General features: G+C 35.0%; 3 protein-coding genes across 3 annotated transcripts; all 3 read right to left on the bottom strand.

Moving 5' to 3' along the window:
• Nucleotides 1-1,183: 1,183 nt before the first annotated feature.
• Nucleotides 1,184-5,424, bottom strand: LOC136235932 (uncharacterized). Its single transcript, XM_066026056.1, has 15 exons — nucleotides 5,367-5,424; nucleotides 5,061-5,158; nucleotides 4,815-4,915; nucleotides 4,652-4,730; nucleotides 4,362-4,422; nucleotides 4,097-4,143; nucleotides 3,889-3,981; nucleotides 3,322-3,412; nucleotides 3,129-3,177; nucleotides 2,396-2,512; nucleotides 2,170-2,317; nucleotides 1,758-1,850; nucleotides 1,589-1,657; nucleotides 1,395-1,437; nucleotides 1,184-1,284 (listed from the first exon to the last, which is right to left on the bottom strand). Exons 1-15 carry the CDS (start codon nucleotides 5,422-5,424, stop codon nucleotides 1,184-1,186), a joined length of 1,248 nt encoding a protein of 415 aa, XP_065882128.1.
• A 929-nt stretch (nucleotides 5,425-6,353) lies between these two features.
• Nucleotides 6,354-7,652, bottom strand: LOC136217995 (uncharacterized). The gene is made up of 2 exons (XM_066004716.1): nucleotides 7,061-7,652; nucleotides 6,354-6,859 (listed from the first exon to the last, which is right to left on the bottom strand). The coding sequence occupies exons 1-2, from the start codon at nucleotides 7,650-7,652 to the stop codon at nucleotides 6,354-6,356; spliced, it is 1,098 nt and encodes a 365-aa protein (XP_065860788.1).
• Nucleotides 7,653-19,747: 12,095 nt separating this feature from the next.
• LOC136231135 (aminoaldehyde dehydrogenase 2, peroxisomal) lies at nucleotides 19,748-25,563 on the bottom strand. Its single transcript, XM_066020420.1, has 15 exons — nucleotides 25,335-25,563; nucleotides 25,098-25,240; nucleotides 24,613-24,693; nucleotides 24,391-24,539; nucleotides 23,325-23,417; nucleotides 23,122-23,245; nucleotides 22,940-23,005; nucleotides 22,791-22,857; nucleotides 22,523-22,599; nucleotides 21,121-21,234; nucleotides 20,821-20,898; nucleotides 20,588-20,739; nucleotides 20,431-20,491; nucleotides 20,217-20,323; nucleotides 19,748-20,122 (listed from the first exon to the last, which is right to left on the bottom strand). Exons 1-15 carry the CDS (start codon nucleotides 25,441-25,443, stop codon nucleotides 20,032-20,034), a joined length of 1,512 nt encoding a protein of 503 aa, XP_065876492.1. The 5' UTR covers nucleotides 25,444-25,563; the 3' UTR covers nucleotides 19,748-20,031.
• Between the last annotated feature and the right edge of the window lie 1,549 nt (nucleotides 25,564-27,112).

Raw genomic sequence — 27,112 nt, 5'->3', positions numbered from 1 at the left:
ATAAAATATATGTTGGTTGGCTACATAGATGCAATATGGCTGGTGATATTGACACAAGAAAGTCTACAACAAGTTACTCATTATATTTGTAGAGGAGCTCTGCCGTGGCAGTAAACAATACAACAATATTTTGTACTTTTCACAATTGAAGAAAATTTTACTGCTACAACATAAACGTATGAAGAGTTGTGGATGAAGAAGTTTTCTAATAAACATGACTTCTGTGAAGAAAAGTATAAGCTTTTGTGATGGTGAAATTTTACCTTGAAAAGAATTCATTTTTTCCATTCAAGATCAAAACAAACTAATATGAGATATTAATAGATCGGAATTTATTGGAGATGAAACTACTACAACTTAACAAGACGTATATAGATAAAGAATTTATCTAACATGTTAACAAAGGATTTACGGAGAAAAAAAATCAAGTACTTTCAAAAGATTGTAGGACAGTAGAACCCTCCTATTATTAAAAAGGGAAAATAGCATGGTGTGTGAGGTAATTCACTCCACATAAGTGTATACATTTCCACCACCATATTTAATTACGGTTACAATTTTTTTGAGTAGGCATGGCCAAATGCTTACCTCGTGATGCAACTACCAAATTTGATGTTGTATGCTTATAAATAGTCATGCAAACAAACCTCCTATCTATCCGAAAAATTTGAGAGTTTTGTAACCATGAGAGATAGAGTTTTGAGTTCATTCCATTCGGTTGTAATTCTAAAAATTTGTTTAAAGAACACACTCTTTATATGTCTAATTTTTTTTTTACAGTGGAAGAATTTTGTACTGATTTCTTTCAAGTTTCAAGGTGTATATCCATGACTTTGCCAAGCATTGTGCATAAGTGTAGTAGTAGATCCATAGAAATTGAAAACAATGTTCTATTATTCCTTGAGACAAACAAAGATTGCTTCTTGATCCATAGAAAATGGATTCATAAGGATTTATGAGTATTGAAAATGACTACTAGCCTTACAATCAATCAAGCATACAAGTTTTTCATTCTTTATTACAATTTGCGTATGTCAATTTACAAAAGGGTAAAAGCTGCTTTCAAGTATGGACTTTTCACAAGTAATGAAGTAAATGATAGATCAGTCATGAGTTCATCACACACTACCAAAAGGGAGAAAAATGCGAAAATGATCGTGTACCTACTGCTATGCTAGGTACACTACAAGATTACTTCCTCCTGAACACTAAGATTGAGCGTCTTGTTTGGAAGAACAATGCTGTTAATTACAACTACTTCATCTTCAACATGCACTGCTTCACCTGTACCAAACAAATATAAATACTTACTTCAGATTTCAAAGCTGGAAAGTTCTCTATTTAGGAAGGAAAAACGATGACGAAAGTGAACACAAATTGCATCAAGAAAATACCAAGGATTGTGACTCCCAGTTTCGCATTGAAATCTCCAGAAGCCTGCAATCAGTTCATTCAACTTAATAAGCCAAAGCAGGAACGTAACAAATTCATGAATCAGGAAAGAAAAATTGTAAAGACGGTAGAACCAAAGTAGTTCAATAAGGATTGCTAATAATGAATTGACGGTAGAACTAAAATTCCGACTTGCCTGGACACGGGACCATTTCCCGACAGAAGATTTCCACCCAACAATTGCATGAATTACAACTCCATTTTCCTGAGAAATAAGAATAACAAGTGGCCACGTTTGAGGTTAAGTTCTTGATTGGATTTTTACATAAATGTTGTGCACCTAAATCGCTTCAGTCAGTTCCTACCATGACTTCAACACCATCAAGGATAATACAATTAATGAGCCTTGCACCCGGTCCTATACAAGCATTAGCAGATATTGAGACACTGGGACCGATCTGTTTCACCAAATTCTAGAAAAGTCAATATCATAATTGAAGTAGATGGGAATTAATAAAGAAATAATAGCTCAGTTCTTCCAGGTTGTTTGTTTGTTATTTACTTTCAGTTTTCGAAGTGATGGAACCTAAAAGGTGTTCTAGAGACATGAACACATAGTTATTATCTCCTGTTAGTCCATCCAAATGGGTTTTGCTAACAAGTGATCATAAGAAATTTCCGCATAAATATTATATCATCTAAAATTGGATTGACCAACAATAGTTCACTGGTTTTGCATCCATATATTAGGCAACAGATGCAAGATGAAAATGTTACCTTAGCAGTTGGATGTACTTTTGCAGATGGGTGAATGTAAACATCACCTGATATGGTGGCACTCTTTGAGCCATCACCGCTAGCCAAAAGATGTGGGGAGGTACGCCGATATTGGGCGAGATACAGGGAAGAACATTTTAAGGACATTCTACAAGCATTGATTTCATAAATCAGCACATAGCAAAAGTGCAAACTACAAATAATATATATCTGGTATACAGTTTACCCAGGAGTTTTAATTTGTTCCCAAAAATCCATAGTTTCATATGTATATAACCGCTTCTTCCCTGCAAGAGGAGACAATATGTCTTGATCCAATCTCACAAAATCCGTGGATGGGCTCCTGCAGAAGAAATTTGTGTGAAATATGACCTCAAACAAGGGATTCTGCCAATGCGAATAGTAGATTAATAGCAACATCATTACAGGAAGTTGTAGAAGAAAAAAGAAAGTCAAAACTTTTGTTAATTTCTAAATAGTAAATTGACTAGCATATCTAATTAGACTGCAATATTAAATTTGTACCATCAAATCCGCCTGCATACCAATCAGATTTAAGAATTACTCAAAATTTAAATTTCTTATATTGTCTCATCCAACAGAGGGTGAGCATTGGCGCAACGGTAAACGTTGTTGTCGTGTAACCGAGAGGTCACGGGTTCGAGTCTTAGGAGCGGCCTCTTGCCAAAAAAAAGGCAGGGAAAGGCTTGCCCCCAGTACACCCTTTAGCCATTACCAAAAAATATTGTCTCATACCCGATGCTAACCTTAACATTCTCCATAAGCACTAGGACGGTGGATTAGCCACGAAAATTCTAAAACTAGAATAAATGAGAAGAGTCAAGATAGTTATTTTGCAAAAGATGCTACATTTTAGTTCATCAAAAACTTTTCAAATACAAGATACGCCTTGCTCAACTCATATGAATATTGAGACTCTTGCTTAAAAGTGCGGATACCTTGTGGCTGATTGAAGGGCTTCGAAGCTGGAAAGACGTCTCATATTAGCTGCATAATAGTAAAAGAGTTAAGATTGATGTTTATTTTCCATTTAAAAGATCAAACCCCATGTTTTTCTCAGTTCTGAATAAAGGTGATTTTAAGATATTCCAAAAATTCTATTGTATCCTATTGACTAACCCTATCTCTGACCTCTGTTTTTCCATTGCGAAGAAACACCCTGGATGACTGTAAATATATCTGGTGTAAATACATATACTCCACAATTTATCAAGTCACTCACCTGCAACACAACACAACATAAAAAGAAGAAGCCATTTAAAAAAAACAAAAAAAATAGCAGGACAAATAAAGGGAGATATGAAGTGGTAAACATTAAAAAATTCTGATTATTGCTTACGTTTTACTGTAGCATTGAGAGAAAAGAAAAAGATTAAAAGTAGAAGTTATGAGTTAAGAAAGAACTTTGATATAACAGAGAACTTGAAGAAACTTGACCCTTTTTAGATGCCTTTTGTATAATACCATGATTGATCCTACTTTATTGTGAAAAAGGGGATTTATATATATGTATATCATTTTCTTCTTTAATCTTTGGTAGATCGATCCGATTAATTGAGAGATTGATCGGACACCCCTTGCTTAAGCGACTATATGGGCCTTTCCCATGAAGAAAGAGTAAAATGTTGAATCAAAGAAACAATATCAAAATCTTCTCATTGAATTAAATATCAATTGAAACTTTGACTTTGTACATACAAAAGTTTCAGGTTTCTCTGTGTAGTGCAACAGTTCTTTAGTGTCTGGATCAGCAATCAATTCACCAAACTGGCTCGCTGACTCGGCAGAAACCTGCACAGGAAAAGAGTAATTGAAGCCAAAGCATACATGTAGATGCATTCTGCTCCTGGAAGATTACACCTCAAACATATGTTTCCTGCATAAGCCTTTAGCCAAATCAACTTACCTTGCTTACTAGAATAGTTCCTGTCCCACCATGGCTTTTTTGAGCCTCTGCAGACATGATAAACAAAACAAAATTCAGAAGTTCTACTAGAAAGATAATATTATGCCGATTGTAGAATTTTTTTCTCAATCCAATTACAACAACGTAAAAAGAAAATTAATTGCTTCGGTGTGCACAAAAGATTTATGGAAGAAGAATTAAAAGATACATTCAGATAAATACAAGAAGTGTAAACAGATGATATTTGACAGTAAAATGCGATTACCAAGCATTTCTGGGAGTGGGAACCTACAACAAACATCACAGTTCAGCAATATTATATGAGACTGCAAAAGATGAACAAGTATCACTCAGCGAACATCATAATTCACAATTCAGCAAGATCGTCTCAGACTGCAAAAGATCAGTAAGCATCATGTGAAATCCTAATCTTCAGAACATGTTGCAACTCTTGCACTTTCAGATAATTCTAGATGAAGATCCAAAATTTAAAACTTATATATATGAACATATATATATATATATATATATATATAGAGAGGTTAAGATGAATACGGGACTGTCTTCCATAATTAGATCTCTGAAGTTATAAAGGCCACCAGCTGAGCCATGTGGCTTGTCTTCCCTCAAATATCTACAAGCAAACATTTATTTGTACAAAAAGAGCAAGGCTAGGGGAATAAAGCAAATGGCAGAGAGTAAAGCATCAAGTAGTTACCTCACAGGGATTTTGAGCTCATTTGAGATTGATGACACATACAATGCGAATTCTCGCTCCTCATAAAAACCGAGAAGATAGATCTGTGCCAAGTTTGGAATCTGAAACAGAGAGCCAAATTCAAAATTTTATTTGTCCAACAAAAGAATCACAAACAACTAAACAAGAATCTGAAACAAGATATTAACAAACTGAATTTTGTTCATTTACTATTGCAATTCCACAAACAGCTAAAATGGTAAATACCCTCTTGCAAGCAGAAATTGGATGGTGAACCATTGGTTGTCCCGCCAAAGGGAAAAGGGGCTTGGCAACATTCAATGACAATGGCCGGAATCGAGTTCCTGATCAGAAAATGAATTAAACAATTATTTATAGCTTACAGAACACTTCCATAACAAAATTCAACAAGTATAGACAAAATTCGATTAGCTGATCATTCGGCAGAAAATAACAAAAATTAGGAAGCTGGAACGCATAATTGAGAATTTGTGAACACAAGTCAAATTTCCATAGAACATTTGAATGAAAAACAATTAGGCAAATCAACACCTTTAGTAGGACCACCGACCATAATAACAGCAACAACTTTCTCCTCCGAGCTACCCATCTCCAATGAACACAAAAGCAGATCTTCAATTCCCCAAGAATGAAAAATTCACCAATCTATAAAGATTCCAATCTGGCAATGCAGCAAATTGTATAAAACTAATATGTGAGACAATTCGATCCAATGCCCGGTAGAAGCCAAATGTTAGCTAACTTGTAAAAGGACCCAAAAAGAGGAGTAGTTTATATAGGGAATCGCATCGCAGAGTAAGAGCATCTCCAACCTTTACCCCCATATTTCCCTTCCCTATCCCCAATTCCCCATTTTTTCTTGGGAAATTTACACAAAAATTCAAATTTGAAAAATTATCTACAAGTTTGTCAATTACTATTTTGAATTGTATCAAACTTCAAAATCCTATAACAGTTCACAGAAAAATGGGCTTCCATTTACCTTTCACAATTTAATTACTTAAAATTTACTTGACATTTGTAAGAAAAAGTTCCATACTTTTGACATATTAAAAATTAAACTACCAACCTAAATAAAACAAAATATTGTTATCATTACTGATTTTTAGGTAACCAACCCCTTTTTCTTCCCCAACCCCTATTTTTTCTCCAACCCAAAAATAAAATTTTTTCCCTAAAAAGAATATTCTCTCTTTTATTCCATTTCACATACATTATTTATTAATATTATAATACATTTTTATTATTAATTGTTAATTTTATCAATTTAGACTAAAAATAATTCTAAAAATATTATATATAAATAAATAAAAGTTATACATTAAAATGTAAAATATATATAATATAATAATTATTAATTTTATTTATTTATTAATATTAAGAAACACTTACACATTACACCGAAATAAAATTAGAAACAAACATATAATAACGCATACACATTAACGGAAATAAAAATATAAAACAACATTAAAATAAGACATAGATCATCGTTCACAAAGTTACGCCAATTTTTACCTAATTGGCTGAATTAGAATGTTCCTTCCACAGATGTTCTATTAGTGCATTACGAAGTTCGAAATGTGCTTTTTGATCTTTGATCTGTCGATGATGCTCGAGGAATTCATTGAACTGAGTATTATAATTTGGTCTCATTTGAACGTTTGAAGTTGATTCGTCTATCAATATGTCGATAGGTGCCTCTAAATCATGTTCATCCTCAATTATCATATTATGCAGGATAATGCAAGTTCGCATCACATCTTGAAGCACATTTTTCTTCCAAAATCTCACTGGGTTACGAATAATTGCAAACCTTGACTGCAATACACCGAATGCACATTCCACATCTTTCCGACAAGATTCTTGTTTCTTTGCAAAATGTTTCATTTTTAGAGTCTGTGGATCCCGAATTGTTTGAACCAAAGTTGACCATTTGGGATAAATTCCATCAGCTAAATAATACCCCATATGGTATTCTTTGTGTTGAATAGTGTAATGCACTGGAGGAGAAATACCATTAGCTAGATTGGAGAATAAGTGAGATGACTCCAACACATTTATATCATTATTCGTGCCAGGCATACCGAAATATGCATGCCATATCCATAAATCATAATCAGCAACTGCTTCCAGAATAATTGTTGGTGCTCCAGAACGTCCACTATATTGACCATGCCAAGCTGTAGGACAATTCTTCCATTGCCAATGCATGCAATCTAAACTGCCCAACATTCCAGGAAAACCACTGGATTTACCAATATGAAGCAATCGAGCAATATCATTGGCATTCGGAGATCTGAGATACTTCTCTGAGAAAATCTCCACAACAGAACGACAAAATTTCTTAAAGCTTTCAATTGCCGTTGACTCAGCAATTTTACAGTATTCATCGGCAGCATCTGCTGGAATACCATATGCCAAGATTCTCATTGCAGCAGTTACTTTTTGAATAGATGATAAGCCAACTCTACCTACAGCATCAGTACGTTGTTGAAAGTAAACATTATGTGTTGTAACTGCATCTATGATACGTTGGAAAAGAGTTCGAGACATTCTGAACCTTCTCCGGAAAGTGTTAGCATCAAAACGTGGATTACTACTAAAGTAATCGTCATACATATTTTGGTGTGCTTCTTCACGATTACGATTGACAACTCGATGACCTTCCACTGAGCCAACATGAGATGGATTACTACTTTGACCCTTCAATTCATTGATAATTCGTTGATTTCTCATAAATCTCTCATGAAACATTTGATCTTCTTTCTCCATTGCATCGAAAGAAAATAGATCATCTTCAAGATTGTAATCCATGGAGTTATTTATTTATCTTATGGAGAAAGTGTGAATAAAATTCTTATGGAGTTATCCATTTATATAGGGAAGTCTTATGCATTATTGCAATTCTGGAACCTTGTGAATTATTAAGAGTGTTGTAGTGGGTAATACTGTAGCGTGTCAGTGAAATTATTACAATTCTGGAACCTTGTGAATTATTAAGAGTATGGTAGTAGGTAATACTGTAGCGTGTCAGTGAAATTATTACAATTCTGGAACCTTGTGAATTATTAAGAGTGTGGTAGTGGTTAATACTGTAGCATGCCAGAGATATTATTATAATTCTGGAACCTTGTGAATTATTAAGAGTGTTGTAGTGGGTAATACTGTAGCGTGTCAGTGAAATTATTACAATTCTAGAACCTTGTGAATTATTAAGAGTGTGGTAGTGGTTAATACTGTAGCGTGCCAGAGATATTATTATAATTCTGGAACCTTGTGAATTATTAAGAGTATGGTAGTGGGTAATACTGTAGCGTGTCAGTGAAATTATTACAATTCTGGAATCTTGTGAATTATTAAGAGTGTGGTAGTGGTTAATACTGTAGCGTGCCAAAGATATTATTACAATTCTGGAACCTTGTGAATTATTAAGAGTATGGTAGTGGGTAATACTGTAGCGTGTCAGTGAAATTATTACAATTCTAGAACCTTGTGAATTATTAAGAGTGTGGTAGTGGTTAATACTGTAGCGTGCCAGAGATATTATTATAATTCTGGATCCTTTGTGAATTATTAAGAGTGTGGTAGTGGGTTACACTGTAGCGTGTCAGTGAAATTATTACAATTCTGCAACCTTGTGAATTATTAAGAGTATGGTAGTAGGTAATACTGTAGCGTGTCAGTGAAATTATTACAATTCTGGAACCTTGTGAATTATTAAGAGTGTGGTAGTGGTTAATACTGTAGCATGCCAGAGATATTATTATAATTCTGGAACCTTGTGAATTATTAAGAGTGTTGTAGTGGGTAATACTGTAGCGTGTCAGTGAAATTATTACAATTCTAGAACCTTGTGAATTATTAAGAGTGTGGTAGTGGTTAATACTGTAGCGTGCCAGAGATATTATTATAATTCTGGAACCTTGTGAATTATTAAGAGTATGGTAGTGGGTAATACTGTAGCGTGTCAGTGAAATTATTACAATTCTGGAATCTTGTGAATTATTAAGAGTGTGGTAGTGGTTAATACTGTAGCGTGCCAAAGATATTATTACAATTCTGGAACCTTGTGAATTATTAAGAGTATGGTAGTGGGTAATACTGTAGCGTGTCAGTGAAATTATTACAATTCTAGAACCTTGTGAATTATTAAGAGTGTGGTAGTGGTTAATACTGTAGCGTGCCAGAGATATTATTATAATTCTGGATCCTTTGTGAATTATTAAGAGTGTGGTAGTGGGTTACACTGTAGCGTGTCAGTGAAATTATTACAATTCTGCAACCTTGTGAATTATTAAGAGTGTGGTAGTGGTTAATACTGTAGCGTGCCAGAGATATTATTATAATTCTGGAACCTTGTGAATTATTAAGAGTGTTGTAGTGGGTAATATTGTAGCGTGTCAGTGAAATTATTACAATTCTGGAGCCTTGTGCATTATTAAGAGTGTGGTAGTGGTTAATACTGTAGCGTGCCCGAGATTTCAAAATCTTTTGGAGGGAACAATTCTATAAATAGAACCAAGATCATCACAACAATTGCACTACTTCATTTTCTCTTCTAAACTTCTGAATTCTTAAGATATTCATAAACTTCTGCAGAATGTCAAGCAGTCGAGGAGATGGATTCACTAATATTGAGGATGTGGTATTAGTTTCTGCGTATTTGGAGATATCACAAGATCCAATTATAGGGAAAAATCAAAGAAGAAAAGATTTTTGGAAGAGAGTAGCAGCTATCTACAATTCAAAAAAAGATCCTAGCTGCCAAGAAAGGAACTATGGTTCACTTGATCATAGGCACCGGAGAATTGATAAAGCAGTCAAAAAATTTAAAGGATGTTTAAGACAAATTGAACGGAGGCACCCAAGTGGTGCAAACGACAGTGACATGATGAGTATTTTGTTTCTTTAAATTAATCATGTTACTTAAAATTAGTTCTTTTGATATGTTTGTAATAGATTTTAATGTATTGTAGATGAATCAAGCGAAAGAACTTATGAAGATGGATGCCAACTTTCGAAGTGGGTTCAAGTTCGATCATGTATGGAATTTGATAAAAGATTTTGAAAAATATTCTGATAACAACCAAACTGAAAGTCAAAACACGATGTCACAATTTGTTCCTTCGCAGCCTCAAGAATTTGTTCCTTCGCAGTCTCAAGAATTTGTTCCTTCACAATCCCAAGGTCAAACTTCTGAATTTTCACCCCAACAATCCCCAGGTTTGTCTGATTTCTCTATTGACCTTAATGAAAATGTGATCGGATCAGTATCAACTGAAAGGCCAATGGGAATTAAAAAAGCAAAACTAAAAAAGAAAAAAGAAACTCCCTCTAAGCAAGCACTTCAAGCATTTGAAGAAGATAATGTCAAATATCTTGCGGAATTAGGCAGAACAAATGATCTTAGGACAAATTATCTTCAAATGAAACAAGATGAATTGAGATTTAAACAAAATGAAATGTCGTATAGACAAAATGAAATGAGATTGAAAGAAGATGAAATAATGTTGAAGGATGTTAATGCTATTGAAGATCCTGCTCAACGTGCCTATATCATACAAAGGCAACACGAAATCATGATTTCTAAGAATTCCAATAATGCTCAGCCATCACAGACAAATTCATCTTCCGACAATAACTTCAACTATATGAATTTTCTCAATGGGACTAGCGATTTTCTAGGAGATTATTAATTCTGTTGTAATGTATTCAGTATTTTAATTATATGTCTAGTTGTTTTAATGTGCTTGTTTTCAATGTAATGTGTGTTTTTGTTGTTGTTTTATGTTTTTATTTATTTATCCAATGTATTGCATTCGATTTTTAATTACGTGTATTGTTTTAATTAATGATAATTTATGTATAATCTAATTTTAGTACTTCTTTTCTATTTATTAATTTTCAATATTGAAATTTTACATGATTTAAAATTAATGTACATTATTTATAATACAATTGACCCAAATATAAAATAATTATACATACAAATAAACACTAAATTAAATTATCTAACTATCAAATAATACTACATATAAATAAACCCCTAAAATAAAATACAACTAAATCTATTTCTAATTATATATCAAATAAAAAAATAAAAATAAAACAAAAAAAAATAAAATATATTAAATAATGGTTCCCCATAAAATGGGGAACCATTTTTCTTCCCCTCTTGTGGGGAAGAAACAACATCTTCCCCATAAGAGGGGAAGAATATAGGGAGGGTTGGATGACAACCCTCCCTATATTGGCATCTCCAATGCTCCAAATAGGGAGCGTTGGAGATGCCCTAAGCGAGAAGGAAGGAATTGGTGAAAAGGGGATAAAGATTTGAAAAATGTGACGTATATGTGTGGGTAAGTGAAAGGTAAGGAAATCAGAGTAGCAGTATGGAAGAGAAGGAGACCAGAGGCCACCGGTTAGCGATAAGTTGGGTAGTTTAAGAATAAAAAAGGGAAAGAAAGAGGGGAAATGTTAAAGAAACAAGTTTCCATCAGAATTTCCATATGGTTGGTGTTGTGTCTGTTTCTGGTTATTTTGGATGCGAGTGAAGAGATGGAGCTTTCACATCTTTCGCCATTAATCATTGGATTAAACATCCCATCGCATATTCTTACTCTTATGTATCCTCCTTTTTTAGAAGGAAAACGCTTTATTCGGACAAAAGAAAAAACATTAGTTAACTAACTATGAATAAAAAAACTTACAAAATTAACAACCTCCTTCACTAATCTAAGAACAAAAAACACTCATAAATTTGATCTATTAAGGATAAGGTTTTGACAATCTTGGATAATGCATCCAAATTTGATATGGTCCTAATTTGAGGAAGTGAGGCAGTTCGAGCAAAACATTATACAATTCGAGAGAGATGACCTGGCGGATGCTTTGGCGAAGAGCTACTGCCTCCGCCAACTTTGCTTCGAGAGAACCACCGTAGTAGGAGCTAAGCATAGCGACGAAATTGCTACAGCTACGACGAATCACAACACTCAGGCCACACTTACCAACTTCACATAATATGGTTACGTCTACATTACATTTTATGAACCCTTCAGCTGGACAACACCAACGCTCAGGAGGAATGACTAGAGAAGGCCTCTCCGCAGAATGACCCTTGCGATGAGCTTGCTGTCACTCAGGAACTCATGCCTTTGCGCGGTCAAGCATTGCATAGGGTGGACTGCAATTTCCATCCCACAGTAACGCGTTACGCCACAACCAGATAATCCACAAAATAATTGCATAATTCTTCGCCATAACACTTCGTGTTAAAGCGCAAAGATGAAGAAAACATCCCCCAACTTCCCCGACCTCACAATTTGGCACTTGCAATCCGGTCGCTGACAAGCAATTCACGGCAGAAAGGCAACCAACGAAAGGTGATAATCATACTCGATAGTAGTGCAAAATAAGCAACTGATAGGAACTGAGACATGTTTACCACACAACTGATTATGTGTAGGCAATTTTTTTGAACACAACTTCCAAAGGAACAATTTGATCAAGGTGGAAGAAAAAGGTTCCCTGAACCATTCCAACCATCAACCACAACTTGAGAGTTCCACACATTATCAAGCACTATGTATGCAGATTTAAAAGAGTAACACATATTTAGAGTATAATGCCAAATCAACTTGTCATCACAAGCACAGAAAGGAAGCACCATACTAGAACTAAGATCAGCTTCTTGCCGGAGAAAGCTAGCGTTAACCTTTATCCCACACCCACATCCTTAGGATAAACAAGTCCGCTACCTTAAAATTTTCCACCCCCTCAGCACAAGGAGAAACAATAGTAAAACCTTCCTCCTTGATTAACCACAAATCCTTCCAAACCCCAATCAATGTACCATTACCCACTCTTTACTATAGCCCTCTAGAAAGAACATCCTTGGCACTCCACACAACTTGTCTAGACATAACTAGGATTAATGCCCAATCCAGAGGAAAGAAAAGCATTATATGGAAATTATTTACCTTTGAAGATCTTACTGACCAAATTGTGAGGATTATTAATGAACTTCCAACCCTATTTCCCAAGAAGAGAAAGGTTATAGCTATGGAAATCACGATAACCAAGAACCTTATTATTCTTCCGACTACAGAGTTTAAAGTAACTAAACCAATGGATATTTCACTTGCCATTTTCCTTCGAACCCCGCTAAAATGAGTTCATTATGCATTGGAGCTCTTCACAAATAGATTTGGAAATAAGAAAGGTGTTCATGCAAAATGTAGGTACACCTGAGCCACACACTTTAACATCACATCTTTCTGTACATTAGATAAGAACATGAAACTCTAGCTACCGAAACAAGCCTGCTTTTTATCTTTCAGGAAGCTTAAAATATGCTTCTTGCACCGCTATATGAGAGAATGGAGGCCTAAAATGCATATTCATCACAGAAGAAATAGAATCACAAATATTTGGGAGCACATTCGAATTAAAAAAAATACTAGACTTATTGTGATTGATGGCTTGACTTGATGCAGCTTCATAAGCCTGTAGAATATCAAGAATAGATTGGAACTTCTCCAAGTCAGCTCTAATAAAACAGAAAGTTGTCATCAACAAAAAGAAGGTGAGTAATACCGGGGGCACCAATTCGAACCTTGCAACCATAAATACAACCATCAGTTTCAGCTTTCAATATCATAGACAAAACTTCTGAGTAAATAATATACAACTAAGGAGAAGAGGATCCCCCTATCTCATGCCCCTACTAGGATTAATAGGACTAATCATCATACCATTGCTATAAACAATGTAAGATACAATAGTAACTTAAATTGATCCAACAATTATAAAACCCCATACAGATAAGCACTAACTTCCAAATATCCCCAGTCTATATGGTCACACGATTTACTACCAAAACATCCTCATAGAGACAACTTTCGCACCTTCCATCTTCGAAACCTGCATTTTCCAAATTGACTCAGCAGATGCAGCTTTAGGGGGGATGGAGGAGCACTATCATCAAATACCTCACCGAGGGGACACTGCCTAAAGATAAGATGGAAGCATCTTGACAGTCTATCAATCCTGGCGGTATGCTTACTCGGATGAGACTCTATACAGGAAAGCAACTATTCTCTCATGGTCAAATGCATATTGGAAGAGGAGGGCGACCACTGCTTTCAGGAAATTCACTAAGGGGTCTCTGGTTCATATCAGGACACTCAAACTATAGCCACGAAGGCCCGTCTCTAAGGTTTATACTGTCCATATATAGATAAAGATATCGAGGACTTGGTAAAAAAATATGAAAGTTGCTAGGTATATGCCAATTCCTGTCATCTTTCAGGGTCCGCTTTCAATGGTATAGCCACACTTTGGCCCTTTGCGCTTTGGGGGAGTAGACATATTGGGCCTTTTTCCACTAGTATCCAGGCAAAGGCATTTCGTGATCGTGGCTATTGATCACTTCACCAAATGGGTTGAAGTGGAACCAATTGTAAATATTACTGCAGAGAACACTATCTCATTCCTTCAAAAGAACGTCCTTGACTGCTTTGAAGTCCTACACTCCTTTATAATGGACACCAGTAAACAATTTGATTGCTCCTTATTTGAAGGATTTCACAATATATGGGGGATCAGAGTCGGTTCACATCAGTTGCCCATCCTTAGAGCTATGGTTTAACAAAGGTGACCAACTGAACCATCCTTTGCGGTCTCAAAGCAAGGTTATATGACAAAGGCCTCTTCTGGGAAAATGATCTATCCTTCGTTGCTTTGGTCATATCGAATGACTCCTCACATAATAATGGGAAAATCTCATTTCTTTCTAACATATTGAGCAAAGTCAATGGCCCCGACAGAAGTCACCTCCGATCCCCCAGGGTCCAAACTTATGAGCAAGAATCAAATAAGGAAGCCCTCATTGATGGAAATGATCGACTAAAAGCGGCTTAACTCACTCCTAACTATTACTGCCTACAAATAGCGAGCAACCCGATATTAAGGTTAGAGGCTCTAGCATGCAGTTTCAAGTGGTCAATGTAGTGTTGCGGGACATTGCAACATCACAATCCCCCTTTTGGGAAAGGCAAACTTGGGAGGGACCTTATACGGTCATAACAAATCTCCACAAGTGATCCTACAAACTAACATACCTAACCAGTGAACCACTTAACAATTTGTGGAATGTGCAAACACTCCTGTGTTACTATCAATAAAACGCGCTATGACGCATTATTACTCTTCTTTAATTAATTCAATATCATACTTTATATAACTGCCTTTATTTATTTTCTGAAAATATATAACAGTGACTATCATTTCCCTTATAGGAGAGGTCCCCCCTCAATCAGGAAAATGTGGCGATCTGATCTCATAAACTTCACAAGAGAATCGATTTACTGTACCCTTACAACATGGACCAAACTAGAAGCTCCATATGCCAACTAGTCTCACGTGATGAAATGGACAACCCCACCCCACCATCATTCGCCATTCATTCGAGTGAATCTGTTTGGGGCAGATATTGAATTCCTTTAGTACTTTAACAAAGAAAGACAGCATGGGAAGGCACATCTCAGCCTCAAAATGTTCTTCATATACGATCATTTTGTTTGCCTCAACCCAATCATTGGCCCTCGCAGTCTGGAGAATAGCTGATAATTAGTATGGCTTCCCGATCCGATAAACCATAGATATTACCGTCAGATCGTTGCGGATAATGATTGACCAAACATCCTCCAACCTCTTTGAATCTAGAGCTTTTCGCTCCCCTTGAAGATCAAACCGAGCTCCCTCTGACTTAGGTCCCCGAGGCCTCTGGGCCATACCTTCTTTCACATATCCTCGTATAAACTGACCAAAGTATATCCAAAGTTGAACAAATTTTCGGGAACCAACACCTCTATCTTTACCAAGTTAGAATGGATTACAGACACCAGCTGCAGTAAGAAGGATTTTCTTTTAACCAACGATGGTCTCTTCTCTTGAGGTTTTCCCCCACCGATTTCCTCTTCTTTTTTCCTTTCATGGTCTGACCACCCTCTAGCGCAACCTCTTCGGCCTTAACCTCATTCTTCTTCCTCTGCCTAACTCTAATGGTATCAACAAAAGTCAAATCCCTGAGGACCCTGCTTAATAGTCCTATTTTCTCTCTAGGAGCCTCACTAGACATACTCACCAAGTGAATAACCCAAAAACACCCACTTGAAAGCACATGAAAAAATCCAAATTTAAGAAGAAGTTAAGGAGAGGGAACTGATCTCATTCTTCTGAAGATAACTTTTTGGCAACGAGGAAGACGACGCTTCTCTAGGCGAACAATGCTTACCACAAACGAAGTCACGACTTTTTGTTTCCTCTACTTTCGATTTTGCCTTTTCCATTCTCTTAAAAGGAATTAAAAAATGGCAAAAATTCATTTGAGACAAATTCCACCATTTTTATAGGGAAAATGGTGGGAAGCTGAAAAGTCATTTCCGTTATTGTCTATGTAGTAATCTCAACCCACGTGTCACTTTGACACGACACTTTATTGTATCTTTTAATTACATGTGTTCCTTTAGAAGCACGCCTAAATTTTATAGCACAATAAACAACCACCTTAAAATGACACGTGACACTCATACGAGCCAACAATCATCTAATGCCGCACAACAAATATTAGCTCCCGGTCTCAGCCACTGCCATCCGTCCTCCCTTTTCGGACCTCTTATTAAATGGTTTGCTCACACCAAGGAGGCGACACTAATTGATGAAGAATGTGAGTTCATGGGCCAAGCCCATCAAACCCACTTTTACATGTCTAAAGACAAGATTAACAAACAACAAGTCCACAATGCTTGATAATCAAGAATCTAAAGGCATAAGATACATTCCACCGTATTCTCAACTTCTATAAATACAAAGCCTCATTAATGGTAAAGGAATCCAATTCCTACCTTTAACTAATTTGACCGTTGACATGCATTCAGATGACACTTTCCAAAATAGATGGTATTTGATATCATCGCACATTAAAGTAAGAAATCTCACTTCTCCATTATAAATTTATATTGACTTATCCTGCTAAAAGCCTAGACTCAAGTATTTGAAACTTTGCCAATTAGAGAATAGATGGATGAGTGTTAAGTTAAACATTACTTTCGGAATCATAAATGGAAATTGATAAGATAGTAGTAAGTCTCCACTGTTTCTTAATTTAGGTTATTTATTTTACATCTTTTATTTATTGTGGAGCAATCACTTGGATATAAAATACTCCATGAAGTTAGCCACACATGTGGGCAATTGGGTCTAAGGCGATATTTGTTCGGTCGAAAATAAAATTTAAATATCAATTTGATATTTCTAATTAAATTAATTTAAGATGATAATTATCAGCACAGTAAAAATTATCAATTGCCTCGTATCATTTCGAACTGATTTAAAATCTATTTGGTATGTTGTAATGCAATATAATATAATCAAACTATAACGTAATTAAAGTTGTAATATAATTGAATGATATAGCGAATTATTTGATAAATTAAAAAAACAATTAAATGTAATTATTGTTGCAATATTTATATTTGTTTAATTAAATATAATTATAAAATTTTATTTACATAATTAAAATTAATAAAAAAATATGAAAACGTGAAATTAGTTTATAGTATTTTGTATATATTTTTCTCGTTTTCTATTTTCACCATTTTTTTTCTTTTTTTTCATTTCTCCGTTTTTTTTTTGTTGCTTTTCTTTCATTTTCAGTTTTTCATTTTTTTTTACGTTTTTGAAAATAATGAGAAATGAGATTCGACAAGTGAAATGTTTAGATGTAAGTTTAAAGGTAAAAATTGAATATTACATGCTTTAAATGTAATGAAAATTCTCACCATTTTTTTAATGTAATGTATCACAAAAGTTGAACAAAATTTAGGGAATGTTTGATTACTATTTTTTTCTTATCTTGTTTGCTTTTTAAGTGTTTGTTAGGCACTTTCTGTTTGTCTTTTATAACTAAAAAGTAGTTTTTTTTTTTTTTAATAAAAGCAGATAAAACAGCAAAGTGCAACAGCAAACAGTAGGTAAACCAAACGAGCCATTAACATATAAATTTCTCATTCCATTACAATAATTTTAACGTGCAATCAAACATGACAAGGGAGAATTACAAAACTAGCACCTTTTAAGGTGTTAGTTTTCTTTTCTAACTCCTTTTGAAAAACTAACCAAAACTAACACATTTCAACAAGTAACTTCTAAGTTTACCCTCATCTTCTTCCTTAACAGAACTTCATCTCTCTAACGTATCAAACGCTGCGATAGGAAGAGGAGCAAGAACGAGAAGTGACGGCGACACACTCAAAGAGGTGGAGAAGCGAAAGGCGGCGATAGGAAGAGGAGGAGAAGAAGGCGAACGTCGAACGAAAGAGGAGGAAGAAGACGACCCTTTTTCCAGCAATCTCGTCCCAATATATATTGTTGCTCTTCCTTTTTCATGTTTTTTCTGGTCGTGCGAACCCCAAAACGAGTGGCATTGTTATCTGCAAATGGATTTTGGTTGGAATATCAGTTTCAAATTTTCTCCCGACAGTGTCGATATCTGTAGATATTTATCGATATTTGTAGATATTGTATTTGTAGATATCTGTAGACATTTGTCGATATGTGTTGTTGATATCGACAGATATCGATAAATATCTACAGATATCGACATAAATCGACAGATATCGACACTGTCGGGAAAAAATGTCTGAAACTGATATACCAATCAAAGTGTATTTTTAGACAACAATGTCATTGTTTTTAGGGTTCGCACGATCAGTAAAACATGAAAAATGAAGAGAAACAATATAGATTGGGTTGTAGAGAAACAACCTGCTAGATCTTAACGATGAATTGACTAAACTTTAAATCTTTTCAATGAAACTAAAAACCAATGAAAAACTTATATGATTGTAGAAATTTTGTTATATGAACTGTGAGTTGGATTGATTGTTGTAGTATTCGTAGTCGTTCTGTAGATTGTTCTGTTCTTTAGAGAGAGAGAACGCGAGAAAGAGAGAGAGGGAAAGACAAACACACAGTTATGTTAAGGAAGAAGATGAGGGTAAACTTGGAAGTTACTTGTTGAAATGTGTTAGTTTTAGTGAGTTTTTTTAAAAGGAGCTAGAAAAAAAAACTAACACCTTAAAAGGTACTAGTTTTGTAATTCTCCAATATGAAAATGCAATAAACATTCCATTGAAAAAGTTATTACATCTTAACCGCCCTTCAATGTTAAAAGGGCAAAATTAGATATAAGTTCATGTTAGACCATCATTAGTGGTAGTGATTTGATTGTTACTTACCCCATATGGAATAATGGTCAAACCAACCACTAGAATCGTTGTAATAAAATTTAATTTGTTACAATATTTAGTAATAAAATTTTGTTATTTCTCTAAAATCCAAATTTTGAGTGTTTGCAAGTCACTAAAGCACCACATCTAACACGTGGCTTACACATGCAACGTCTTCGCGTTAGGTGTCTTCCTTTATAAATCTGCTTTTAGAAAGTGGATAAATTCCGTTTTAGTATTAGAAAAATGACAGTTTTGATACCTCTTGTTAATTAATATTTTTTTTACCCATGAAATTTTGAAAAATTGGTCATTCCAGTGGATTGTTACTTACACTTTGTTACTCTTTAGGATAAAATGAAGCTGCAGAGTGCAGACTACTCCCATGTGATGAGGCTCTCTTGGAAATTGGAATTCTTATCCTGTAATTCTAACTTCATGATTATTGTCTCCAGATCCAGGGCTGACAAATTTTGCAATTTTCCACCTCTTAATCTGCGCCAAGATCTGCCCACTAGGATTCAAATTTACTTCATCTAATCCTTGACTATAGAATCGTTAAAAAAGTGAAATTCAAAAGTTCAACTTTCTAATATACTAGAAATAAATAGCATAGGAGATAAGGGCTTAATCGATTACTGCTCAAAGTATTGGGTTAATTTGAGATTTTGGTTGTCCCATAATTGCAACTGCTTGATTACCTGCTAGCATCTCTTTAAAGCTAATTATCATCATTTTATTATTATTATTCCACCTAATTAAAGAGCAGCTAACATGACAACCCATACAATGATGCCAGTTTTAATACATCCGCCAAACTTAGGAAAAGATACAACTCTTCCTTTATTCAAATGGTTCCGGCACATCTGATGCAGTCATTCACTTCTCGCAAAGACGGCTTACAGCTTCGACGGGGACTGGTACCAACCCCATGGCTCATCTGAAATGTACCGGGTGACCTGCTTAACACTCAAGTAATTATCAAGTCCCCTGCATAAATCAAATTACAATTATCAATAGCTGTTCGTTAAGGTCAGCTCATATCTTAAACAAAATAAGCTGCAACTCAAACTTAAGGCCATACCATTTTCCTAGTTCACGCCCAAAACCACTTCGCTTGATGCCTCCCCATGGAGCTTGGCAGAAGCATGGCTGTGAGCAATTAATCCATACAATACCTGCCCGGAAAGCCTGCACAACACGGGCATATGAAGGAAATTTGATTCACTACTCATATAAACTACTTGTATCATTGTTACTAATTTTTACACATTAGTGTTACGTGCTTCGAGTCTTACCTTGCTCACACGATCACACCTTTCCAGATCATTTGATATCACTGCAGCACCCAAGCCATACCTGTGATACATCCATTCAGTGTCAATACAACCTAAATAACCGAACATATATTAAGGAAGATGTATTATCATTTTTTAGATAAAAACATCAACTCACTGGGTGTCGTTCGCCAACTCAATAGCTTCTTCTTCAGTACTAAATGTTTTTACACAAAGAACAGGTCCAAAAACTTCCTCTCTCCAAATTTGCATTGAGGTATTTACATCAGTAATGATGGTTGGTTCAATGAAGAATCCCTTATTCAGATGCTGTCATTTTGTTTCCAATATCGTAAGTGAACTTATAGACAGAATGTTAGGAAAAGAAAAGCAGAACTAAATAATGCATACCTTTGGACGATCCCCACCAGATAAAATGGTTGCACCTTCACTCTTAGCGGTAGAGATAAATTTTAGTATTTTCTCATACTGCAGCAATGAAGTAACAAGTTAAACAGCATGTTTAATATACTGAAACTTTTATCTGAATAAGTCGATATAGTCTCTACCTAAAACTATTATTTGAACAGTCAACATTGACATTTTTGAATTAACAGTTCTAAATGAAAAGTGATCTGAGCATTAATTGTGCCATGGAAAATTTAATATTAGGACAAGGAGTTACTACCTAAGACGTAACAAAATTCTTACCTGCGATCCGCTGACAACAGGACCAAGTCTGCAGCCTTCTTCAAAGGGGTCTGATATTTTAATATTTTTGCACCATTTGACTAGCCTGTCAAGGAATTCTGTTGCAATGCTTTCCTGAGACATTAAATTGGGAGTACATCTTATGATTATAAAGAAGGAAGCAAATAATTCTATACAAAATTTCGTATGCTAAACATGTAACCTGTGGCACCAAACCAAAGGTTCTCCATCTACTCTTAAGCTTTTAGGTGGTTATGATCGTGCCTGGTAAACTCTCTTCATCGTTAGTCCCCAGAAAAGAGACTTGTTTTTATTGCTGATCTTTAGGAGTGCAATTTTTTGAAGAACAGTCCGACTTCAAATAAAATTTTGAAGATAGAAGAATTTTTCAAGCAAGCAGTAATATATGTTCTGATAAAAATATTTGGTTGTCATTTCATCTTTTTGAGTGAGCATCTCTTTTACACGTTTGTTTAAACAATTCCAGAATTACGATTTTGTTTGTTAGTATCTTCTATGATTTCTTGGCAACTACAGGAAGTCTTAGAACTATTTGACTTGGAGATCTGTCTGGAACTAAGTTCCAGGCTTCTAGATTGGAGACCCAAAGAGATGGGAAGTCTTTGCTACAAGAATACTGGTGATTTTGAGTTCAGTTAACAGAAAATTTGATTAGTTAGTTTCTGCTTCAAGAATGTAGCAATGGCAGGATTCAACACAAAGGCAATTGAAGGGAAAACTAAACGAATAACTTCAGAAATCCTTCAAAGAGGATTTAATGAGAAAAAAAGAAAGAATACAATATCTTCCTATCTGTTAATTTGTTTATAATACTAGAAATGGTTCTCACTTCATGGTCGAGCTCCGATGCTCATTTACTTAATATGATTAGTGTATATCATGTGTTAGTGATCACAAATGCTTAAGACATTAATGTGTCCAACAAATTTGCCATCCTTGTTCTTTAATGTTACACAAAAACTTTTAAGATGATTCCACTCATACTGGATTTTACATTAGTTATCTTAATTTAGTGCTACAGTATGTGCTTTGCTTATCTAGTTTATTGTAACGACGCAGTCCGGAGTGGGTGGCGCCGGGTACAAGGCCTGAGCAAGGAGGGGCCCTACAAGGGATGGCGATGGGGGCAGAAATGAACTGAATCCTACATCGAAAATGGAGGGAGAGTGACTGGGGCTTATTAGTAAGGGATGAATCCAATACATGCCGACGCGTTTTAAAGCCGTGAGGCCCAAGGTGTTGGATTTGGGCCAGAGCGGACAATATCTACATGGTATTGGATCGGGATGTTACAATTGGTATCACTGACTCTCCACGTACAATGTGTGGTTCGTCATGTTAAATGCACAAGGGATGTAAAATATCTAACCATCACACTTACATGCACAAGGAGACGGGATGTTGCGCTGCATATCTGACCATTTGTCCAAAAGCAACCAAAGGCAGTCCATTCAGCAGCTGTTGAATCAAATAATACACGAACTATGATTAACAAACACCTGTACCAAAAAATTTAACTTTTTGCCAAATATAATGGTCTCAGATGCCAAAAGACTGTTATGCACAATCAACACACTATACAGGAGCACTCAACTATCCAGCAGTCACTTGTAGTCTAAAGTTTCAAAATCAGTTTAAAAAGAACTAACCCTTGTCGAGGTCAACATCCTCAAATACAACTATTGGGCTTTTCCCACCAAGCTCCATGGAAACCGGCTGCAAAAAAACATGGTAGCTGGCAGAACTCAGACGAAAGAGCATCTAGCAGAGAAAAAAGATGTTTAGCACACCAGCATACCTTGACCATCTTAGCTGCAGATGCCATTATCCTGCTTCCTGTGGCTGTGCTTCCAGTAAATGCAATCTGTTAAGAACCCATTATCAATTGTACAAGGTGTACACATAATTCGAAGATGATATTTATCAAAACAAAATTTGAAGGACTCGGCAATTAAACAAATGATGACAGAAAATCAAAACCTTGTCAACATGAGGATGAGCTGCCAAAGGGGCACCAGCTTCAGAACCCAACCCAGTTAGAACATTGAGGACACCAGGGGGAAGACCAACTTCTCTACATACTTCAGCCAGCTCTAAACAAGTCCTGAAAGTGAAAAGGCCTAGCTACATAACATGATCCATCAGTTAAAGTTCATGCTGGTACACATAAATTATGGACATACACTGATGCTATTTCAGATGGCTTCAGTATCGCTGTGCAACCTGCTGCCAAGGCTGGAGCCACTTTCCATGTAGCCATCAACATTGGGTAATTCCTTCAACATATATGGCAAGCAATCCTTAGACATAAAGTTTTGTTGTAAAAAAGTATAAGGCTGTTGAAGTATTACAATAACTACAATTGGCAGTAGTGAAGCAAAGATAAAAATTTGTAACCAGAACTAAAAGACAGTTGAATATTTGTGATCAAATTTAGAAAAAAAAGTAAATAAAGAAAAAAGAGATTCACAATAATCACCACTAATAAACTAAGGGTAAATAATTTATTAGTCCCCTAGTTTTTTCCTAACACACTGTTTAGTCCTCCTATTTTGAAAAACACATTATAAGGTCCCTAGCTTTTGCCAATATTAACCCTTTGGTCCTTTTGTCTATTTTTTTAGACTTGTAATCATTATATTTTAGCATAAACAGATATATATAAAATAACAGAGTAACATGGTCAACTTGTATTATACTGTGGTTGTCCTAAAAGCTAAGATATGTTGGGTTAAAAATCTAAAAAAATAGATAAAAGGATCACAAGGTTAATATTGGTAAAAGATAGGGACCTTAAAATGTGTTTTTCAAAATATGGGGTCTAAACAGTGTGTTAGGTAAAAACTAGGGGACTAATAAATTATTTACCCATAAACTAAACACCTAATTTTGGACATCAAGGAATAAATTCAAGTATGAATAAGAGACAAAGTTCTTGACTGAAAACACAAATGGAGGAAACCAATTATCCATGAACTCCAGATCATCCAATATCCATGTGGTTCAGATTATTGGATGTGGAAACGATTGGGATACAGGATGTAGTAATATGGCTAATATCATTACAATCATGAAAAATTCAAATCTTATGGATCATGCATTTCACAAGTTACTAAGGTTGAGAAATCATGAAATAACCATAAAGGAGCAGCAATCTGGTGATAATTTGAAAAACATTTTATACAATTGCGACTTATTAACAAATGCATAAAGTGCATAAACATTTTAAGATAGAGCAGTAGTGAATACCATGGAGTGATTAATGCAACAACACCAAGAGGTTCTCTAAGAACATAACTTTTAAATGTTTCCATAGGAAGAGAAACAGGCTCATTTTGCTTCGCATCCAAACCTTCTGCGAGGTCCGCATAGTATTCGAAGCATCCAGCAACATCATCCTAGGAAGATGCAGATACATGTAAAGCTATGCACACAATACCAAGTGTGATAAGGTTAAGATTTCAAGCTTACTATGTCCCATGCTGCTTCATCTAATGGTTTTCCACAATCTAGTGCTTCAAGTCTCGCTATTTCAGCTTTCTTTTCAGTTATCTGCAAAAAAAAAAAAAAAAAAAAACAGGACCTAAATTTTCGAGCTACCATAAGCAAAAAACAGAAGCGGGTTAAAAACAAGCAGATCTTGCTCTTGGAAGTGAATCGCGTTTAGGTATTTTAAATGTAGAAAAGTTACTTTGACATCTTATCTCTTTGATCATGCCTTCTAAACGTCACTTTATAACATAAGAAAAAGCCTCACCACCATAATATACCGCATGACTAATTCAATGATTGATCTACTAAATTCCATTTCCATCAAATAAGTGATTGTTTCTATTTCAGATTAGGAACAAAAGAAAAGAGATGAGTGATCATCAGTAACAGAAACTTGATACTTGATAGAAAAACAATTAATCTGAAATTACAAATTAACGATAAGTAGCCCAATCAAAGTATACCTTGGCAGCAATAGCACGTAAATACTTAGCACGAACAGCACCAGACGTGAAAGCCCAATCTCTGCCCTTGTTCCTGGAAAACGCTTTATGAGCTGCTTCTACTGCAATTTCCACATCTTCTGAAGTAGCAGCAGGTATATCACCTGAACAAATTTCAAGAAAACTCACAAATCAGAAGTTATAGGCGTGCATTTCTTCCATTAGATAAAACAGATGAAAAGAGAGAAAAAAAGAAACCGATGATCTCCTCGGTGGAAGGGTTGATGATAGGGATGCGGTTCTTGAGGACAGGCTCCCTCCATTCACCATTGATGAATAGCTGTCGAGTAGGAACAGGAATCGCCATTAATAGTTGCTTAAATTGCTTCTGTATCAGTCAATTTGATCTGCCCTATTGATTTTATAGTGCGAGTAGTTGTCTTCTTGCTCTTATCTGCTGCTGCTTAAAATACTGCAGCTTATATTTATTTAGATGTCCATTGCTTTTGAGAAAAGGTGAATTTCTTCTTTCAACTTGAAAAGCTGGGTTAATTTGCTCGGTAATTAATTAATTTGACAGTTTAATTTAACTATTTTTGATAAATAAAGATGATAGTGTTAGTATTTGATTAGTTGTTTCCAGATATAGAAAAAGAAACTCTAGCAATGACTTGCACGATCAAATTAGATTTTTTTATGGCAAAAAAGCAATATGAGATCCATATTTTGGATTTTGATTGATTAAAGCTTTTGATATTTTATTTTGGTGCTATGATCTGTTACAAATGGAAACAGTTTTGTGGATGTACTTAACCACTAAATATGTACAAACACAATTCCAACAAACCAAATAAAAAAGAATGTACAACTAGCAAAGGTGTGATACGTACCAAAAACTAGAGGGTTTTGGTTTATTCTCAAACCTATTTTAAAGGAAGACAAGATGAATAAGTTTCAATGAGGCTATTTTTTATTAATTTTATAAAAGTTAGGTTACAATACAAATAAGGAGGTTTATATGATCGTCAATTGTAAGGTAGTATTAGTTTTAAATGGGTGAATGAGACTATTGATTAACTTTAACCTTTTTAAACTTTTTCTTACTTGGCGTGTTTTCATTTACAAAGCACATGAACAATATTTAATATCAAAAGCAAGTTCAGATCAGTGACGAGTATTGTCTGGACAAAGCTTCTCATGATATTATAGATTAAGCGTTTAGATAACAATCAAATAGAAGCAATATATATATATATATATATATGTAAAGAGTAAGTGTCAGAGCATAAATAATCAGAAGAAATAAAAGTGGAGTTAGAAAATCGTTACTAAACAGATTTGTACCGGTTCGGCCTCTAGCCTACGTCCAGTCCTCAGAATACCTTCTTCTGAGCTTCACTACGCCAAATAGCATTTCAGATGACGGTTAAAAACCGTCATCCCGCGAGATATAAATCTGTCACGGGGCTCGCTGCCGTTTGATGCATCTTCAGATGATGGTTACCATAGCCGGTCCTGAAAATTCATCGGCCCTAGGCAAATTAAGGAATAAAGGCCCTTATGAAAAAATTTGTACGTAACAAAATTTTCCAAAAATCATTTTTCAAATAACAATTTTTTTCATTCGAATCACTATTCTACTATTGCTATCGTCATCAATAAATATATCTTCTGAAAATCGCCTTTTACGAGTTCACTTTCAATACATGATAAATAGAAAAGTATTTTACTAGTAATTAGACGATATGTTTAATTACGTTCACTAAATACAATTGTTTATCCAAAATAAAAAAAATATTTTATAATTTCTTTAAATTATGGATTAAACTCCTATTTGACTCATGTAGTATCTAAAATTTTATCGTTTGGCTAATAAGGTATTATTTGATAACATTTGCCCATTGGAGTATTTTCATAAGCGACATTTAACTCATTTTGGATAAAAAAAAACTAACCTATTTGTCAAAAAAAATTCCAATAATTTTTTTATTGCATGTTTCACAATTAAATCATATCATCAAAATTACTTTTCAATA

Source organism: Euphorbia lathyris, chromosome 1, assembly GCF_963576675.1.
Source record: "Euphorbia lathyris chromosome 1, ddEupLath1.1, whole genome shotgun sequence".
Lineage (NCBI taxonomy): Eukaryota > Viridiplantae > Streptophyta > Magnoliopsida > Malpighiales > Euphorbiaceae > Euphorbia > Euphorbia lathyris.
The sequence above is the reverse complement of the archived record's forward strand: the minus strand, read 5'-3'. Positions and strand labels throughout refer to the sequence as shown.

What these genes read in the sequence shown, in the direction of transcription:
- LOC136231135 (XM_066020420.1), bottom strand. Translation starts at nt 25,443, where the DNA reads ATGGCGATTCCTGTTCCTACTCGACAGCTATTCATCAATGGTGAATGG. An exon ending in CATCCCGTCTCCTTGTGCAT is followed by an intron (nt 21,235 to 22,522) that starts GTAAGTGTGATG and finishes TTAATGTCTCAG; the next exon opens with GAAAGCATTGCAACAGAATT. An exon ending in CTGGTGGGGATCGTCCAAAG is followed by an intron (nt 20,740 to 20,820) that starts GTATGCATTATT and finishes ACAAAATGACAG; the next exon opens with CATCTGAATAAGGGATTCTT.
- LOC136235932 (XM_066026056.1), bottom strand. Translation starts at nt 5,424, where the DNA reads ATGGGTAGCTCGGAGGAGAAAGTTGTTGCTGTTATTATGGTCGGTGGT. An exon ending in AAGTACATCCAACTGCTAAG is followed by an intron (nt 1,851 to 2,169) that starts GTAACATTTTCA and finishes TTGGTGAAACAG; the next exon opens with ATCGGTCCCAGTGTCTCAAT. An exon ending in ACTGGGAGTCACAATCCTTG is followed by an intron (nt 1,285 to 1,394) that starts GTATTTTCTTGA and finishes TGTTTGGTACAG; the next exon opens with GTGAAGCAGTGCATGTTGAA.
- LOC136217995 (XM_066004716.1), bottom strand. Translation starts at nt 7,652, where the DNA reads ATGGATTACAATCTTGAAGATGATCTATTTTCTTTCGATGCAATGGAG. An exon ending in TTTTCCTGGAATGTTGGGCA is followed by an intron (nt 6,860 to 7,060) that starts GTTTAGATTGCA and finishes TCTCCAATCTAG; the next exon opens with CTAATGGTATTTCTCCTCCA.